Genomic DNA, 20,770 nt, shown 5'->3' on the forward strand with positions numbered 1-20,770 from the left:
GCATATTTGACAATTATCACCAGGGAAAGAAACACTCTGATGACGAACTCCACCAGAAAAATCATAATCATGACAACCATTTGAATTCCTCAAGTCTTTGGACTTTGCAGAGCCAAGATTGTTGGAAATACCACCAGTGTTGTAGCACTTTGAGTTTCCACAATGATTAATAAATCCTCTAGATTGCACAGAACCAACATCTAACTTCCTATATGCATAGCAATTATAATTTCGATATGGTCCATGAGAAAAGTTATGATGGTACCTGCCACTGCCTTTACCTTGATTCCTTGGATGAAAATATCTTGTGAGAACCAAGTTGTACAATCCTTGAGTATGTGCACTGACATGATGGGATTTAGAAAGCTAACAGTCTTGGTTTCTTGTAGCTATTAAAGTCATTGGAGCAGAGGCAATGATCTTTTGTTCTTGATCAAGAGAGTCTTGGTTTCTTGCAGCTGTTAAAGTAATTGGAGCAGAGGTAATAAACTTTTGTACGTTCTCGATCAAGATCAGCTTCAACATCTAAGAGTAGTGTACGAAGTTCTGGTAGAGATGTAGATGATTCCTTAGTAGGAATGATCAATCTGATAGTTTCATATTCAGCAGGTAGCCCATTCAAGATCAAACTCACTATTTCATCATCGGGAATAAGAATTCCAGCTACAAAGAGTTGGTCCCGAACAGTTTTAAAGCGTTCCATATACTTGTCAATACTATCATTACCTTTCCGGATTTTCTGCATGGATGTCTTTAGCTCAAAAGCTTTGAACTTTAGCATATCTATCTTCAAGGGAATACCAAACTTCTTTTGAGGTTTTACTCCCAACAATGAATGAAAGAGCTGAAGATGACAAAGTACCAGCCAGTAGAGCCATTACAGCAGAGTCATGCTTCCTCCAGTCCTTATACTCTTGTGTAAGCTCAGGGGTAATTCCAGCCTCTTGTGCAACTTTGTATCGTGAAGGACAAGGGATAGACCCATCAATATATCCCAATAGATCACACCCTACCAACATTGACTCGAGCATAAATTGCCAAGCTATGTTATTAGTGTCATCTAGCTGAAAAGTGATGATATTGGAGAAGTTGGAAAGGAGATAACTGTCCAACTGATTACTATTCATGATCCTTGTAGTACTGGATTCTTCTTCACAAGAAACCAAATGCAGAATCACCCAACTACTTCTGAACCCAACTGTACCAGACACTTCAGCTTATCCAATACAATTGCAGAAATCACGCAAATACTACTGAACCTAGTGACACCAAACACTATCCATTCTGCATAGTCTTCTCCTAGCAACAACAACTAATTCTTTACCAACTTTCAATTTTGGACAATAACCATTTCTAGCAAGAGCAAAGAATTGAATTCCATATAGTAGAAACAAAACTCCAACCACCCGTCGAAAACAATATTGCCAACGGAAAAGCTTCCTGACTTTCACTTCTGTTCAAATGTACTCAAAAGTTCAACTATGCTGCAATTATTTGTCCAAGAAATCACTATTCAGAGAACAAGGCTTCACAACAATTGTGTAGAACATAAGCTTTAAACTACTAGCAAATTCAGACCACCATTTCATCAATCTTCTTGACTACAGTACTCAAACAATATACTTCTTCCAAATTTCTTTGTCAACAATCAATCAAGCATAGAAATCATACTTCGATCACAATCAATTCGAGAAACCCCAAATCATTACAGTAAGAAGCTCTGAACTAAAATTTCCAAATATCTAGGGTTTGTAAACAGATCAAGATTTCAACTTGTCACTGATGCAACTACTTTGAGCTTCAGAAATTGATTACGAACAAAAGTCATATAAATCCAAAGCTTCAATGAAGGAAAACAACCTTGAATTTCAACAATTTGAACTTGAATCAAATTGACGAAGATTTCACTTATCTAAACCCAATTGGCTTGAGCACTGCAACTTGACGAAGAAGGATGTTGAAGAACTAAGCTAGAAAACTCTTCAATTCTTGAGAGAAACTAGGTCACCGATCGACCTAGCTCTTGATACCATGATAGAATTGTAAGGAAGATTGAAGAAGATGATCAAAAATCCAGAAAAGAGAGAGAGCTTCGTATATTGATGCAGAAAAATACAACCTTGCACACCATATATCAGACTTGTTTTCTACTTTATACTTCTACATTTACTTAATACGAGTAACTTTCCCTTTTTACCCTTAACAAGCATAAGCTCTGAAATTTTGTGGGATTGTATTTCTCTATGTCTAGTGTTTTCCTGTAAAAGGATTTTTCATTTGGAATCGTAAAACTTATGAAATATTGATTGGAATACTGGAGAGTCAGAACAGAAAAAATTACTGTCGATTGACTTTGGAATGCTATAGTTCCTAAACCAGCGGGAATATGAAGCTTAAAATTTGCAGGCTTAGACCTGCATATCTCACATATTCTTGAGAAACAGTTTTTAATTTTGTGCCCTTTAGCTTACACAATAGCTAACCAAGTACACCAATATCAGAATCAGCTTACAGCAGAATCTGCATAATAGAACGGTGAATTTGCAGGCCTATAGTTTTCTACTCAGATTTAATTGGATTGTGAAACTTTATGGGAAGAAGGGGAAATGTGTCTAGTTTCTGGTCCAGGTGGTTTCATCCTTTTCAATCTTTTGGATTTGGAGAAATAGCTGTTTGAGTGACTATAGGTCTGCAACAGTTTGCAGAACAGTTGATCAAATTTGACAAGCTACCATTTTCACTTAAGTGGAAATTGGGGGACCTACTTTATATGGATGGAAAGCTCTATGAGTGTATTTTCTAGTTTAAGTGGAATCACTCCATTCAGACTTTTTAATTTCGGGTTGTGAGCATTTGAAGAAGGAATTAATGGTCAATGTTTAAAATTTCTGATCTCCTTATTTCTTGTCTAGCTTGAAATTCTTTTAAAAAAAAAATGGGTGGGCTGCAGCACAACCCAGCCCCCTCTAGTTCCGTGCCTGATCATTAGGTACTCCGTAAATGCAGCAAAGGCTTGAGAACCAACATAAATAGGCTCTGGAGGGACGTGTTTAAAAACACAATTGCATCTAGCCTTCCATATGTACCAGAATAAGAAGGGAACATGAGAGCTAAAGTGAGCATCTGCACTAAAAGTCTGATAATCAAGAATAGTCAGCAATCAATGATCAAAAGTTGTAATTGTCTGCACACTAACTCGATAAGACAGAGGACGAGCAAACCAAAGATTGTAGAACCCAGGGGCACAGAAGCAAAGCATGTTCTGAGTGTTCCGGATGAGAGTTACAGATACGACACAGAGGAGAAGCAGCCAAATGTCTTCGATGACGATTAAAGTTTGTAGCCAGAGCATTGGAAACAGCCCGCCAGAGAAAGAATTTAACTCGGGGGGAGGGGGAGGGGAGCAACTCCTCTCCTTCTCTTTCTCTTACCGGTGATCACACTCCTAGTCCTAGTCTTCCCAGAAGCCGACTTTCAATGCCACCAAACCCTCTGTCAACTTACTTCGGTCCTAGTCTCCTCGGGAGCCGACGGTAGTGCCGCGACCACAACGGTTACAGAACCAGCCAAGCAAGGGTAACGCCCTAGCAACCCAGCCAAGCTAAAGTCACGCTTTAGCAAGTTCTCCTCACTTCCCAGTGGTTCTCGCTCTGCTCGATCTACAACATCGAGTATCGATTGTGATTTTCAAGAAGCTCAGCAAAAGTCCTCACCACGAGGCACAAAGAATCCCACGACGAGGTTGGTGCTCTCCTCGTCCACAATCTCTTGAAAGAAGTCAGGTCAAGGGACACCCCCGACGACCGCACCCGAACGGTGCTGGCACGCCCGCGCAAGAAAAGAGACTGTTGACCAGCTGCAACAAAATTGGAGCCAAACAAATTGAATAACCCACCAAAATACGGTACAGACAACATTTGGATCATCTATTGTTTTGCTCCAGACTAAACTAAGCTGTTTTATATATTAATGTTCTTTATGTGACTTAAACCTTTGAAGGTTTCAAGGAACCGAAGAAGGTATGCTGTGGAAGTGGTCCATACAGAGCCCTTAACTGTGGAGGAAAGGGGCCAGAGATCGAAAGAGTATGACCTATGTGACAATCCTATTGACTATGTGTTCTTCGATGGCGGTCTTTCTACAGAAAGAACTAACCATCAATTTTCCCAGCTAATGTGGAGTGGAAATCCAATGTCACAGGCCTTCCAATGTTCAAGAACTATTTGCAACTTTTTAGGCAAAATATGTGTGTTCGACACTAAGTTCTTGAGCTAAGGAAAACATGTAGGACTCGATTAGTCATTATCTATGTTTCCTCAATAAACGAGTTTGTCATTCCTTAGCTTTTGGAAATAAGTTGAATTCAAATAAGCATGCATGCTTAGTGTTTTAAGCATAAATAAAACTGAAGAGAGGCAACATTATGTATGTACATATCCACATTGCCAGTGAATAAATTTCATTTTTTGTGTATATAAGTTCAGTTATGGTATCCAAAAAAGTGATTCACGTAACATTTTTCTATGCACAAATAGGCATATCCATTTTGAAAGTGAATCAGTTTCATAGTTGTGTGTAAGTTCAGTTACGTACGAATCCTTTTTGTAATTCCATATAACACCCTCAGTTGCACAAGATATAAAAATTCGAACAAAAGAAATTCACTGCGTTCCAGGTAGCTTCTGCTAGGTTTATTGATCAAATATAATGAATAGATTACAAAATAACCCCAGTTCAATCAACTCAACCTGCTTCTCCAATTCAACTTCATATAGATGCAGAAAAATATGGAAAAGGAGAGAAAAGGGTCAACGAAGATATATTTATAACATTCCACTGTGATCATCAACACTGAAATGTAAATTTCTACTCTGCTGTCCATTTGTATATATGTTTCACTAACAACATTAAGCAGGTCCAAAAAAAAAAAAAAGGGGGGAACATTTACCAGCAGAAGCACTAGAACAAGTGCCAGAATGTCTAAATTAAGAGGGTGATACACCATCGCCTGAATTACTACTGCTCGCAATTAGGAGTCTCCTCACCAAGAGCACTAATCCATAATACAAAATACCATAGTTGCCATGCATGCCCTGCAAAACAATGTAATACAATTGCATTAGCAAAATCAATTTATTGTAGATGTTGTATTTCAGACAACCCCTAGGATAAGAATTAAGTAAGCACAATGCAGACAAAGATATTCATACATAAAGTAATTTAACTTAGATCAATACCCCAAGAAGATGGCAGATTATACTAATTATAGTAACCGCATATAGAGATGGAAGTTGTACCATCCACATCTAATTATACTCACTGGGAGAAGGTCTTTTCTGGTTAAGCATAATAGGTTCTAGGTAACTCACCAAATGGCCTGAGCATTGAACCATTCATTAGCAGTATTAGAGATAAATGAACAAGAATTAGAAGGGAGTTGGAATCCATAATCAAAAACATGTGATAAAGTAGCGTATGAAGACATAGAATATTCCAATGGAATCCAGGTTCACAGTTTGCTGAGCAATGCAGATGAGCCATGAGCCATCCTCCCCAGTCCATGTTGGAAGTTCTCCTGACATAACCAGGTATAGTGAAGGAGTTCCAGATACAAGTGAGAAAGTCTCTCTTCCTTGAGGACAATTTGGACAAGAGTCATCATTAGTAAAATGACTCCGAGGTCTCTGGCCGGTCATTATGGGTCGGGCTAGGGCCAGCCCTACCCTAAATTTTAGGGCTTAGGGTCGGGCCTGGCTGAGCCTAGTCAAAGTCAACAAAATTTAGAGCCGGGTAGGGTCGGGCCAGGGCTTGAATATACTAACCCTTACCCACCCGAAAAGTCCGATCTGTTAGGGCCGGGTCGGGCCGGCCTTCCAATTAGGGCCGAAATGGGCTGAAAAGGGCCTTATTTTGTTTAACAAAAAAAAAAAATACATTATTTTTTTCTTCTCAAAATATGGCTTAATGGTATAAATAGGTAATAAAAGACTCATTGTTTTTTATTGATCATATTTAATATATATATATATATATATATATAGGAATTAACTTATAACATTTATTAATATTAGTTAAGGTGGTTATATTCAATTAACTATCTGTATAAATCTCCCAATATTAATTGTTGTGTAACAAAGAAAATAGAAATGAAAGAAAACAAAACTTATGAAATCAATTACAAAGAAAGAGATAAATTGCATATTATAGAAAAAAGAGAAACATAATTAAAAAATAGAAAGAAAAAAAATTATTAGGGCTTAAAGGGCCTGGCCGGGCTTGGCCCTAAAGGGCTCAAATGGACCGGGCTTCATTTTCATGGCCCATACCCTACCCTATTTTAGAAAGGGTCGGGCCGGGTCGGGCTTAGGGCTGAAGGGCCAAATGATGACCCCTAGCCTCATGTACAAAACTTTAACATATGCCTTTATACTTACTTGTAGGATTGATAGATCATTGCCCTAGCTAATAGGTTGAGGCTAAAACTCCTGGGCTCAACCTTATCTAGGCTGCGGACGTATAATGCCTCCAATTCCTTCTCAGTAAGTACAAGCTCCGGGTGTTCCTCCTCAAATCACCAACCTGTAAGACAAATATGGTACTATTAACTAAAAGTCATAAGGCATTCACAAGGTCTTTCTGGCCGGCAAGCCAGAAAGACCAGCATATCAAGGAAATAATGGTACTATTAACTAAAAGTCATAAGGCATTCACAAGGTCTTTCTGGCCGACAAGCAAACCAGCATATCAGGTAAATAATATATAAATTACAAAGGGCGTAAAACATGAGAATTTTTTTGATATGTTCACCACCAGAAACAAAAGGATGTTTTTTTTTTTTAATGAATAAGGGATTAGGCGATATTAGCTCCTTGGAGGCAAACGATGTAGGGAACAAGTCCCACCCTCTATCCCGAAGGAGAGATTAATGTAATCTACATTGTTATATGCATACAAACCTAGCTCAGTGATTCCATGCGCCATTTGTGAGAATTGGCCTCAAAAACCTCCATAACACTTGTAATAGGATCTCGTAAAGCAATCTTATATTCATGATTAAAACGAGGCCTATAGGCCTGATACCATGCACGCTTCAAGATCTACAGTTCCATTCGAGTTTGATTTGAATGTCCCAGAGAATTTCCACTTGGTGTGCAAGGTTCTTCCTTGCGAAGGTTTTACGGCAACGGCTTTTATGGGCGATGGTTTGCTAACCATGGTACTAGGGCAAAGGTCCTATAGCAGTGTGCGATGATCTCGGATCTAACTTTTGGTCTCATTATCTTAGATTAGGGTTTAGGTACAGTAATGACAAGCTCATCTATCCATGTTTGCGGTAGAGTACTCTTGCGGCATGTAGCGTGGGCGGTTTTATCATGCTACTGTCTTTTCAATGTCTTAAGTTTAGCAGAATAAGATTCAATTGCGACTCAAGAAAATTTAAGTTCTTTAACTGTTTAAGGAAAACTGAATTGGGAGAGAATCGAGTTATGCTTTCATTGATAATAGTGGCCTCTTTATATAGAGGATACAAGACATAGAATCAGAGTTGTACAAGGAAAGATAATCGTACAATTAATCGGATATCTATGAATATCTCCGAAATATCTCTAATTCAAAACCCTATTACAACTAGGTTAAGTAACCTAGAGTTTGAGCCAGACACATATTCTGGATTTACTTAAACGCTCCCCCTTGTGTCGCCCAAACGTGGTGCTCCTCTCGTTGCCTCATTAAAAACCTTGCCGAGTAACAAAAACCCAGTGGGACAAAAATAACCTCGGTCGAAGGGGAAAAAGAGCACAACACACCCTTCATGTTTCGAGAGTACTATACATGTAGACATCTCCCCCTGATGTCTGCATCTCCCCCTGATGACTACGGTCATGGGAGTTCGGATAACTTCCGCAAATGATGCTACCAACATGTTTCTCGAAAGTGGAAGTTGGGCAATGACTTAGTGAGCAAGTTTGCCACACTGTCCTCAGATTGAACCTAGTTCACTTTGATCTTGAGGAGAGTCTGTTGTTGCTAATTATCCTTGATGTTGTCGCTTTTGATATAGCCTTGATTCATTTGTTCAAAACAAGCAACATTATCCTAAATGCTCGTAGGCTCATCTGTGGTAGACTTTAAACCATAATTGTTCGAACATGCGTACTTATGGATCCAATCTATATACATTCACGAACCACTTTGTGAAGAGCAATGATTTCTACATTGTACGAAGATATAGCGACTAGGGTTTGTTCTGTAGACCTCCAAGATATCACGGTCTTTACCCATGGTGAACACTTAACCAGTCTGTGAATGACCTTTGTGTGGGTCAGAGAGATACCTAATATCAGCAAAACCTTCCAAAACACATGTCGTTTTGGGATGGGGATAGTGGACGTAGGCCAGTGTTGGCGGCGTTCCTGGTGTGTGATGGGTCCGAATCTATCGTCTCTCTGTAGGGGTATAACAAACCTATATCAATCGTACATCTCAAGTATCGAAGGATATATATTACACCAATCCAATGGCATCGCGTTGGCGCAAAGTTATATCTAGCTAACAAGTTCAGAACATATGAGATGTCTGGTCTTGTGCATTGGGGTGAGTACAATAATGCGCCTATTGTACTTAAGTATGAAACTTTTGCCTCTAGCACATCTTCGTCATCATCCTTTGGACGGAGAAGATCATTTTCAGGATCAAGACTACGGACGATCATAGGGGTGATTGAAGGCTTGACTTTGTCAAAATGCCTAAGCATCTATCAACACGATGCTCAAGTTCCAAACCGAGACATAATCGTGTTCTCCCAAAATCCTTCATCTCAAACTCGGATTTCAAGTGTTCAGCGGTTTCCCTTAACTCTTTAAGGGCTTCTAATGAAGATCATGTCCAACATGAACCTCGATAAAATCCGAAACTTGTTATGGAAACGCGTGGGCATATCGCTGCCGATTTCTTGCAGTCGCCGAGCTTCGATTCGAGAGACTAAGACGGAACGACGCCTTTTAGAAAAGCCTGGATGATGTCCTTGTCCTCCTTCGAGCACAATGCTTGGTCGCCCTCGACATTCTGGGTTTGGCAGGGGGAGGGCAGCAGCGAACGTCATCGTCGTAGTGGGAGGCGCATAAGATGAAGGATTGGATGAAGGAGGCGATCGACGAGGGTAACAATGGCCGCGAGTTCGACTGAGCTTAGGGTTGAGTTTTGGGAGGACCTCGAGTATGGGTTCAGAATGGAGGTTCAGAGTCGACACTGAGCTTAGCCGCTTAGGGTTTGTGTTTTAGTTTTGGGGTCGGGCCGGGTGCTTTTTTTTTTTTTCTAAGTGTGAAAATTTTAAGTTTTAGTACCCGGGTCCTTGAATTCACTAAAACAGTTAGCACGTCCACCAAAAATGAGGTTCCCACAAATTTTAAAACAAAACTTTTAACACCGGTCATTTTAAGAACCGATGTTAATGGTATACATTTAAATCGGTATTTTTCTAAAACGATGTTAACTGAATTTTTTACATCATGTGCAAGTCTGACCGATTTAAATGATGTGATGTCTATGAATAGAATTCCAGTAGTGAGTGAGTTGTGTTCAAGAGTGTGAATAACTCTTGGGGTAGAGTGATCTTCTAAGTTGAGAGAGGGTGTACAAGGGGTATCCTATTGGATACAAGGGCTTGGGTTGGGCATAAACTTGAGCGGTGTAATCTTGTACTTGGGTAATTCTCTCATTAGTGAAGGTGAAACTCTCCGAGGACGTAGGCAAGGATATTGGCCGAACTTCGTTAAATCTTGTTGTCATCTTGACTTGGTTATTTCTTCTTTCTATCTCTAGTTCTAACACTTGCGTGGCGGAGGGATTAATTTCCCTAACAATATGTTCCAATAGTTGCGAAAAAATGTTAACTCATTTCAGACGGTAGATTGACCTTTCCGTTAACATCATTTTTCTAATTTAACAACTAAAACTTACAAATGTACAAAAAAATTAGACTAAGGCGGACAAGACGAGGAGAAAAAGCATGAGGGGCACAATGTCAGAGTTTGACTTTGACTTGTTGACTCTGATCAAACTTAAGTTGCAAGGGAAATACCAACCTTAACAAAACTATATTATATAGACCAAGTCTCCATGGTTCGTCAACAAAATTGTATTAGATCAGTTTCCCTAGGGTCGTCTCTCTGCTAAGGCTCCATTGGTGTCTCCGCAAAGGATTTATGGGCAAGTCTAATCATAAAAAACACAAGCACAATCACAAGCAACCTCTATTTTTCTCCGAGTTTGCTCACAAATCTACAGGTTACCAGTTCTTTACCTAGAAATATATGACCCATTTTGCTTTTCCTTTTGTTCATGGGCATGTCCTAAGCTGAATTATCTGGTTGTGTAGAGTTGCTTACAAAGGGTTACTACAGAGGCCAGATATTTAGCTTCACAACCCACAAAGATCTACTGGTATGTTCTTATAATTGATCTCACACCCTCTTAAGGATTAAATCAAAATTGAGTAATTTCTGGGTTGAATTCATTTTGCAGGACCTTACTTCAACCATTGCAAGTAATGGAAGACACACAACTGCAGGTGTGGTAGGAGCATACCCATATAAAAATGCAACCTTTAGAGTTGGAGTTGACAAGGATTTAAAAGTGGGTTTGTCTCTATTATGAATTAATATTCTTTTACAGTGTTAGTGTTAGCTCAGAAGTTAAAGCTCTGCAGTCTTTAATTGTGTGCAGCATTCTTATTCATGTCTTCTTGACATGACAGATTGCAGCAAACTTCACTGTAAGTGAGAAGTTTCTTTCAGGCACAAAGACTACAGCTTCATTGAGCTTCCCTGATTACAAATCTAGCAAGGTATAACTGACCTCACTTGTTGCTTCATTACCTTACCTGTCCAAAAGGTTGTCAAAAGTAGTAGGGTAGTATCATATTGGAAGAAAGATCACATATACTCATCATCTCATTCCATATCTTATTACATTTAAGGATGCATAGGTTTACCAGTGACATGAACAACTTTTAAAAACCTATCATACGTTGGCTGATTCCAACTAGTAATGAGAATGTTCAAATAGAGTAAAAATTTTAGTTCCAATTTAGGACTTCTTCCTGTAAGAACCTGAGTGTTAGTATAGTCCTGCATCATCACCAGGGTACCGTTGGAATGTGTAAGTGTATAAGGGCCTGAGAACCCCTTTTCCAATAGGCCGATTTTGTGAGGATAAGTTCTGTCACAAGACTTTTATCAAATTAGACCAGTAACCCTTTTCTGATCCTGCTTGAGAACAGTGGCAATAGACCAGTAACTAGTCCATCTCGATTTCAGCTCAAATTTCAATGTCTCCGAGAATATGCTGCTCTAGCCATGTCTGTTTCTCTGAACCAGTATCCTGCAATCAAATTTTCAGCTGCTGTTGGTTCTTCAAGTGTTGCCCTTGGCATGGAGGCAGAGTTCATGACTACTTCTAGATGTTTCTCCAAGTGCAGCGCAGGCATTAACATGAAGGGTCTCAATTGCAATGCTTCAATAATTCTGTAGGTCTTTTCATTTTGAAACTACCATCACGTTTTTCAAAACTACAACTACAAAGATGGATATGAAGTTTTGATGAACTACATGTACTATCAACTCTCAACAATAATAAGCTATTTGTGAAAATTTTAGGGAAAACAAAGGTGACTTGCTAAATGCATCATATGTTCATTATCTTGATCCAGAGAAGAGGAATGCAGCAGTGGTACAGTTCACTCAAGAACTCTCAACAAAGAGAAGCACCTTAACCGTTGGAGGATCATGTGCTGTTGATAGTCATACAGCAGTGAAGGCTAGACTCGATGATCGAGGGAGGTTAAGAACTAACCTAAGGTACAATTTCAGACCCAAGTCATGCTTGTCTATCTCTGGAGAGTTCAACACCAAGGCAGTTGACAGGAGTCCTAAAATTGGTCTGGAACTTGCTATTGATCTCTGAAAACTTTCTAAATTGGCGACATGTACATGCCACTAATGGAAATCTTAGTTCCTAACTGATATCTTGTTGCTTGCTATGAGATATGAGGTCATTAGATGTTGTCACAGATACAAATACTTAGTTCTAGATGAATTTGTAAGATGAAAAAGTTGACGATTCATCAGCTTTCCTACTCTTGATATAATTGAGAAAGTTGTAGACATTCACTTTACTACTGTCAATGAATGCAATTTGTATGATCTAGTGGCCTAGTAGCTGAAACTTCCCAGAAGAGGAATTTCGACCCCACAATTGTAAACCCTTTTATATGAAAGAGAACTTCACTTACAATGAATCAACTATCAACTATTGTTACATCTTCCATCAGATTTTATCTAATGGCTTGGAACTACTTGTACCCTCATTTTTGGTCTAAGTATCTTGGGTTCAACCTGCAGTCTTGCACTATACAATTTCTTTGTAGTTTCATTCTAGAATTAAATAAAGAGAAATCACCTATTGAAACATGAATATCTTCTCACCTAGTTAAGCTACACAGAAGCCAGAAGTCTAAAGCAGTGCTTCTGCTTTAGATGGATGCACCAGCACCAGAAAATTGCTTTCTATTCTCAGATCTCCAGCACAAAAATTGATGGATTTTGGTCATTAGAAACATTCAATCAATGGATGATAGTCAAATCACTGTCGAGATTTGAACCTGCTGCACCATTTTATCAGAAGTGCTTCAACTTTGGCATCCATTCTTGTCCCAACTCCTCCCCAGACCAACATGTGGGCAAGGTCCCCAAATGTTGAACCAGTTACTTCATACACAGCTTTGAATCCAATTCTTGAATAGAACCTAACAAGCTGAAAACAAAAAACCACAGCCAAGTTCAGATTCAGCAACAAACAAAGCAGTCCTGTGGAAATGCAGACTTGAATGCAAGTTAATCAAACATCTTATACTCACAAGTCAAAACACCAACCAAAAACCTTTCAGAAACTACTTCTCAAAAGAAGCTTTAGCTCTGAGAAACCAACCTCAACCATAGACTACCTGTCCTCTAAATCAGACTAGGCTATAGTTTTCATATACTAGAGAACCACGATAACAAAGCCAAAGAATAATAACCTTGTGATGGTATTTGTCAGAGTCATTGATAGCCAGCAACTCAGCTTTGTCGCAACCACAATCATAGCCATGTCTAATTGCAACAGCTCCAATGAACAAACCAATGCCAAAGATTGACTTCTCCATTCCAATCGTCTCTCTTCGCAACTTGATTGAATCCAAGTGAAGAATTCTCCCGCTTAGCCATACCCTTATGAACCCCTCAGCCCTGCCGAGCTCTTTCTCTGTTTCCAAGCTTTTGGCTGTGATTCTGAAAAAGGGTCCTAGAGTTTGAAGCTTAAGGTCAAGCTTCTGGGACCTCGATGAGTCCAATATCTCAGACATGGTTGGCATAGTAACTTCAATGCTATCCTCCTTTTTATTCTGAACTGGGGTGGTGCTATTCTGGATTGATGGGTGCAGTGATGAAGAAGCAATTTGGGTTCTATATGGGTTTCTGGGGTTCAGTATGGAGAAGTTGGAACTTGCAGCCATTGAGGCTAGTTCCATTTTTGCCTCCTTATCTGGGTTTTCTTGTAAAGTGGAACACTTGAGGAAGGACGCGGATTCAGAAGCATAAAGAGGTATGCTTTTGCTGGGACACTTCAAAACTAATCACAGATCCACTGTTTAGATAAGTCCACGTGGCAATACCACTAACTTGCATGTGTAGCTGGGTCATGACCATTTGACCCCTTAGAGCATCTCCAACAGTATGAATTACTTTTTAGTTAAATTTAGCTAAAGATGTGAAATATAACCAATTTAACAATGTTACTCCAGCGGTAATAGCTATTTATAAATAATATACTAAATTTTATCGAATCGTAAACTGATATGTGGACAAAAGAGGAGAGAGAAATATAATTTTTGCTTTAGCTATGCAAGATTCTCTAACTAAATATAGCTAGCCATTTTAGCTAAAGTTAAATTTAACTTGACTATAACTAGTCTATTGGAGTTGATTTTTGCTTTTAAAATAGTTATATATAGCTAAAAATTGAATTTAGCTAGTCTGATAGAGATGCTCTAAAGTATTAACAATAGTGTTCAAATTAAAGAAATACAACTTTATTAAGCATAAATAATCCATTATTACAAACAAAATCACATTCTCACATATTTAGTTATTTACAGATATGTATACAAGACGGTAACAAATAAAATAGAGTCTTAGAAGTTCTGACTGCTCTTAACAAAGAACACATCAATAGGTATGTGTTTGCTTTCTTTTGGAGATGATTTATGCTTTTTGTGTTTCCTTCTGCTCAAATCGTGATTCTTGTTTACAGTTCTGAGAAATACAAATCCATTAGATCACATAGGTTCAATTCGTATAACCAAATACTAATAGCACCAAATGAAAATGCAATGTACCTCTGCTTTGGCATGGAAGTTCTTAGGTTAATGCCAGATTCATCGTTTTGAAGCTTCTCGGCAAGATGAAAATCAAAGTGTTCTTGCCGTTCTTCAACAAAATCTGGTGGCACTTCTATTCCACATATCGAGCACTTGTAGTCATCCACCCACAAAAGCAACTCTTCCTGATGAGATGAAGGAATTGGAAAATCCTGAAGACTGCTAGTTGCACTATTTGCTCTTTCTATGCTACTGCCCTCGGAGTTCCCATGAAAAGAATAACCTACTCTCAACAATGGTGAAACTCTGTTTTGTACATTTTCCCCAGTCTGTATGTCATTTGAATTCATCTGAACATGTGAAAAGTTCCATGCATAGTGAATGAGTCATGCACCTTAAAAGTTAAAACTATAATTGCTTTTTTAATTTTTAGGGAACTGAGTGATGTCTCTTGCTTCTCTTAAATATTGGTAGAAAATCAATCATTAGCATGCCTTTGTCAAGATACATACCTTTTCAGCACTTGCATTACCCCTGGATTCATCATGTTTTTCCTTTTCTTCAGAAGTGTTGACCAAAATAGACTTACGGTCATCAGCATTTGAACAAGCATTGCCATCTAAAGAATCTCCATGATCACATGGATATGTTTCATGGGTTTCTATAAATAAACAGCATTCTTCACCGTGTATGAAGCGATGATCAATATTGTCCGAGTCCAAGGAGATTTGATCACCCATAGTTTTCCTTGAAGCATCTCCTGATAAAAGATAGTCGGTGAGAGATTTTTGTGTGGGATCTGATGGACCACCCTTTTCTTCATCAAAATGAGACACCCGCAAACCTGATAAAAGATGACAACATAACTTTTGTTATACTCTTAGCCATAATATCGAGTTAGGCACTCTTAAAATACAATCATTATATGGATAGGGATGATTGAAATCCAGAATGAGCAAATGCGGAGAGGGTTGATATGAAAAATTGCAAATCCTCAAGTTTGATCATTGATAGGTCGCCTGAGTGAAGTTATAATAAATTTAAACTTGCTTGCATGCTTATACATAAGAATTTGTCTCATAAGCATAGCAAAAGGTGACATAACATACAAATTTATGTTTGAGCCGTTCGATTTTCAAGTTTCAGAATGAATGCAAGGGTGTTTGGCAATCAAATGGCTTGGCGTGAATCTAATGTTAAGCATGCAAAAATAAGAGAACTACTCTGCCTACATGTAATTCAGAATACTCTACCTATCAGCCTTATAGAAACAGGAAGTTCAGCTTTAAGCAACTTGGAAGCATGCTTCAATATATCCTCAGTCGAGCATACATATTTTTGAGAAGTCACAGCTCTGGTGCGAACCTATCAATTGTAAACTCATTAGACTTTGCAGCATAAAAATCAAATCAATGATGGCACCTAAAAATGAAAAGAGGAGTCAAAGCTTACAAAATTGTGCACATATTATGTTAAAGTAGCCCTATCAGTGGGATAAATACTGGAGTAAAGCATCAGAACTTCAGAAGTACCTCAAAAGATGCGGTTTTGAGTTTAAGAGTCAATGTACGCCCAAAAAGGCCCTCCTTTTGCAAGTCAGTAGATAGCATCTCTGCGATCTCAGCTGCAGGCATAAAATACACCTCTGTTATTCAATTAATTCTCAATATTTTGAATATCAAAAGCACACATGTATAAGCTATAATCCAAATACTATGAACATAAATTTCATTACATACGTGTGGCATAGGGCTAAGGCTAGGTAGAGTTCAGCCCAAGACTTGATTTTCTTTTATTTTTTCTTTGGTCTGAGCTCAAGATTTGATTACTAACACTAAATTCAACATTATTTTTCTTCCCAATTGAATACATTAGAACTTTGAGACAGTCAACCACAGATCTTGGAATATATACTCTGGGAATCTGGTGAAGAATAAATCAGCAGATGATACATTCTTTAGTGAGGATAGGATTAGGCCCAGAATTTATAGCATAATAATGCATATAATTAATCTACTTATAAATTACATACAGGTAATCTCCAATTCTAGAAGGTGAAAATCAAGAGAACATGAGATCACATTGACGATAAAGTAACAAACATAGCATAGGATCATACAAGTATATACCTAATTTACAATAGAGAAATGTTTCATCCCCTGTGGCTGAAAATGTCCTCTCGTTACTTATACTTTTCCTCAATCTGACTTCAGGAGTACCTGTCCTCCCGATGGCAAGTCCCACAGAGAGGAAAAAATCTGCAATGGAAGGGCAGACAATGAGCTACAATCATAGGATATGCAAAGGAACTACTGTGGTATTTTCAAAGGTGAACTCATGAAGAGATACGAAGGAAGGAGGCAGAAAATTAGATATATAACAGGTCTAAGGTTGGTGAGTACAATATACTTGGACAAGTTTATATATATATAATTATAAAGAGATGAATGGTATAATGAAAACCTGCCGTAGAATGAGAAAATAGTGCACAGATATAACTGCTCTTTTGCAGAATCTCCTCGCAAGTACTAATTCCAAGAGCATCCCTTAAAATATGTTCGGTGACTTTTCCAATCCCCCCAATCTGTATAAGACTTTGCATTCAGCATTTTTTTCAAAATGTATACTGTATAACCGACTTCAACGGAATATAAATGTGCTATTCTGGAAAACATTATTGTTCAAGTAAAGATCGAAGTGGTAATATTTATGCTGCAATGATGCATAAAAGTTAGATATACCTTTCGTACAGGAAGTGAGGATATAAATGTCATCACAGCCATTCGATTGCTTGGTAAAATAAACTGTCCATTCGGCTTGTTTATATCTGAACAAACCTGAGGAATATAATATGAAGAGGTTTTCTCAACAAATCGTCTCAATCAAATTTTGCACAGATAGTTTTAGCCCCAAAAAAAAAAAAAAAAGTACTGATAATATCTAACCCCTAAACATGAAAAGTAAAGAAAAAAGTTCAATGTCACTGCTAAACAAGTAAAGCAATGTGATATCATAGATCGAGGCAATTGACAGTTATATATGTGTATTTTTTCATCAATAGTGCCCTTCTCTTTGCAAACGTCAGTTACCAGTAGCTAACTCTCAAAACAAGCAGAATTTCTCTATCTTTTTCATCATGCGTGAAATTTATTGTCCCCTAATAATGGGAACTTGCATTTAAATTGACATCATATACTCAACTGGACAACATGAGATAACCTTCCACATATTTTTTGTCAGTAAAGAGAACTGAACTAGTATGCCACATTGACAATATGCTGATGCATATCAACGTAATATTATTCAACAATTTTTTTCAGAATACCTTAGCAAGTAGACGGTTTGGTGCTACTCCAGCGCTACATGTTAGACCAGTCTCTTCATTAACACCATCTCTGAGTTCTTTGGCAATCTTCAAGGAGGGTAAGTTTACAAATGAGATTTAACACCACACTTTACAAAGGGCAATGTGAATCCAAGTAGGGTATAAGCAATGTGATATCACATGTCTAGGCCATATATACTCACTTCTTCCCCAGTAGTGCCCTTTTCTTTGCAAACCTCAGTAACATCAAGGTACGCTTCGTCTAAACTAGCAGCCAGGAAGTTAGGATCATACTTCCGAAACACTAAGAAAAACAGGAAGTTACAATTAGAGATAAGCAGTTGCCAAAAAGAGTATTCACTAAAGATCTGCATTTAAACACAAGACCTACCTTTTCTAGTTAAATCACTGTAATAAGTGTACTTCTTGAAATCTGTTGGAACAAAAACTAACTCCGGACATAATTTACGAGCAATGAAGCCAGGCATTGCAGCTCGAACCCCAAATCTCCTTGCCTACAAAGCGGCCAAACCACATTCCCAATATGCACTCGTAAGGTAAACATAAGACAACAGTTTCCAATATGACATCCAATTTTGATCGCACAAAGGTATTAATTTGTACCTCATAATTAGCAGTCGAGATCATAGACATACCACCAACAGCCATGGGCTTTCCCTTCAACGACGGCTCACTTAAAGTCTCAACAGCTGCATAGAAAGCATCCATATCCACATGTATCCAAACCCTCGACAGGTCACGCATTGCTTCTAACTCCACAACTCTCTTATCAGCAACCTAAACTCACCACCTTTACCATAAAAACCAATCCCAATTTTCCCAAATCACAAAACAAAATCGGTGGACATTGAATATCTACCTTCTGATAGTGAGCCAAATCTGCGGCGGTGAGCTTTGCACCCCGAGCACGCATGTTCTCTATCTTCTCCTTAATCAAAGCCTCCTTGCGCTCCTCGTTCTTAAAATACTCCGACCCTTTGCTCATTTCATACACTACTCTCTGAACCTTCTCTTTATCCACGCCTTCCATACCTGAAAATTTCGAATTTCAATGGAACAAGACTCGATTAGTGATCAGTCAGATATGGGAATTAGATTCCATTTCGTGGAATTCGATTTCAAACCCTAATTTTTGGAGACAAAGGTAGAGTTTTTCAACCATTTTTGGTTGTGATAGTGGACCGAGAAGATTAAATACGTACCGGCTTTGGCATTGGTGTAGACGGTGGTGTAGGACTGCCACGGCCGAGCGGCGTCGCCGGCGGTTTCTGAATTGGCCATGTGGAATCTTTTTCGCTCCAAAATCTGAACCTGGAAGAAGAAGAGGGAAATGTGAATACTGACTAGAATGGGGTTGTAACTTGTAAGCAAAAATGAATTGAATTTAGAATTGGGCTGGCCCAATGACCTGTAATCAGAGGTCCACAACAATACTTGAAAATGAGAAAAAAAAATTCGTATTTTACATATTAATTGGAGCCGAAGTGAAATGATTGGTTCAGACCAGAAAATTAAAAAAAAAAAAAAAATTGACATGATTGGTTGTTCAACCAAAAAAAAAAAAAACACAATTGATGCATTTTGATCTATAAAAAGATGAGAAATCGGACACACAGACAAATTGAATTTGATGGGGTGAGGGAGAGAACCCGGAGCTAGCTTACCTTCTTGCAATTGATTACCGTGATTGCATGTGGATGGGTTTCGACGTGGCAGATTTCGAAAGCCACCACAAAAACAGCGTCTAAATCCAGATTGAGGAAATACTAAACACAAATTGCATATAATTGAGGGAAAGAAAATATAAATTGAATGTAAATAGAAATTTCATATGATTTTGTGGTCAAAATCGATTACAAACGACAAGCATATCAAATCCTAGAACATGACCCATTACAAAATCAAATACGGATATGTAGAGGACGGAGAAACCTCACTTGATCTAACTACTGAACTGACTCTAATTGAACACTGAATGAACTTGACTTGACCCAATTACTAACTCTAATTCAAAACTAAATAGAATGGAGCAAACACTAGCTAGCACTCTCCATCGCTTTACGTCTCGTCTGACACCCGTCCGTTGTTGTTTTGCTCAGTCACCGTAACAGGCATGGCAGGTTTGCAAGAAGATGAAGATGCCTCCATAGAGAATCAGTTCAATGGTAGTATATTGGGAATAATCTGCACTCTGTTCATATGGTCTAAGTTTGTGTTCTTCTTCTTCTTGTTGATAAATGCTACAGATTTCTCAGATTGACCCTGGGCTTTCACGCCAGGTCATTGATAATATTGGGCCAGGTCTGATCCAGTGAACAACATTACAGTTAGCCAAACTCAAAGTTTGTACTCTATCCAAACTCGATATTTTTCATTACATAATGTTGTGTTATAATTTAAAGCATCCATTTTCTAAATCATCATTTCAAACAAAATCATTTTGTTATTTGAAAGACATATAACAAATGAACTGTTTAGGTATAAGTAATGCTTTAGGCCTCTCCATTTCAAACAAAATCATTTTGTTATTTGAAAGATACATAGCAAATGAATTGTTCAGGTATAAGTTATGCTTTAGGCCTCTCATACAGACATAATAGCTTACCACTTGAACATATTTAGAACATAGAAAAAGAATCAGAAGACACAAAGCAAGCACACTTCAACATGGAATGCTTCCGACTTATTATATTACATCAATTGGCCTTGTTTTAGTTAACTCGTAATATTGTTTTTTAGCTAATAATTAAATCATAATCTTCCAATAACGAATGAGAGACTCATAATAGTCATACACCATTAGACTGATCATAATCGTCTACTTTGTTAAAGTAAAATGACAATTGGAATTGGTCTACTCATTTCATTTCATAGTCCCTTTATATAAGGATAGAATTACAACGGAAATATTAATTACATTAAATACATTGAATGCTGATTGATCTATAATTGTGCTGATTGATGGTAATCACTGATTCCTTGATTCCCTCTCCGTCAGTCGCTTTGAA

At 38.1% G+C, this 20,770-nt stretch overlaps 3 protein-coding genes across 4 annotated transcripts; 1 reads left to right on the forward strand and 2 right to left on the reverse strand.

Moving 5' to 3' along the window:
- Positions 1-10,137: 10,137 nt before the first annotated feature.
- On the forward strand, positions 10,138-12,203 carry LOC112174275 (mitochondrial outer membrane protein porin 2). 2 transcript variants are annotated; one of them, XM_024312014.2, is made up of 6 exons: positions 10,138-10,287; positions 10,379-10,443; positions 10,525-10,635; positions 10,757-10,846; positions 11,319-11,527; positions 11,658-12,203. In XM_024312014.2, exons 1-6 carry the CDS (start codon positions 10,206-10,208, stop codon positions 11,962-11,964), a joined length of 864 nt encoding a protein of 287 aa, XP_024167782.1. In that variant the 5' UTR covers positions 10,138-10,205; the 3' UTR covers positions 11,965-12,203. The 2 variants fall into 2 exon arrangements, with proteins under 2 accessions (XP_024167782.1, XP_024167784.1); XM_024312016.2 differs by having other exon boundaries at positions 11,711-11,851.
- Positions 12,204-12,248: 45 nt separating this feature from the next.
- Positions 12,249-13,635, reverse strand: LOC112174276. The gene is made up of 2 exons (XM_024312017.2): positions 13,079-13,635; positions 12,249-12,813 (listed from the first exon to the last, which is right to left on the reverse strand). The coding sequence occupies exons 1-2, from the start codon at positions 13,565-13,567 to the stop codon at positions 12,643-12,645; spliced, it is 660 nt and encodes a 219-aa protein (XP_024167785.1). The 5' UTR covers positions 13,568-13,635; the 3' UTR covers positions 12,249-12,642.
- A 494-nt stretch (positions 13,636-14,129) lies between these two features.
- LOC112172674 (DNA polymerase kappa) lies at positions 14,130-19,116 on the reverse strand. Its single transcript, XM_024310112.2, has 14 exons — positions 18,965-19,116; positions 18,622-18,794; positions 18,366-18,539; positions 18,133-18,256; positions 17,945-18,045; positions 17,742-17,828; positions 17,158-17,253; positions 16,880-17,000; positions 16,546-16,674; positions 15,949-16,040; positions 15,670-15,781; positions 14,929-15,260; positions 14,435-14,766; positions 14,130-14,351 (listed from the first exon to the last, which is right to left on the reverse strand). Exons 1-14 carry the CDS (start codon positions 19,041-19,043, stop codon positions 14,231-14,233), a joined length of 2,073 nt encoding a protein of 690 aa, XP_024165880.1. The 5' UTR covers positions 19,044-19,116; the 3' UTR covers positions 14,130-14,230.
- Between the last annotated feature and the right edge of the window lie 1,654 nt (positions 19,117-20,770).

The sequence above is a fragment of the Rosa chinensis genome, chromosome 6 (assembly GCF_002994745.2).
Source record: "Rosa chinensis cultivar Old Blush chromosome 6, RchiOBHm-V2, whole genome shotgun sequence".
NCBI lineage: Eukaryota > Viridiplantae > Streptophyta > Magnoliopsida > Rosales > Rosaceae > Rosa > Rosa chinensis.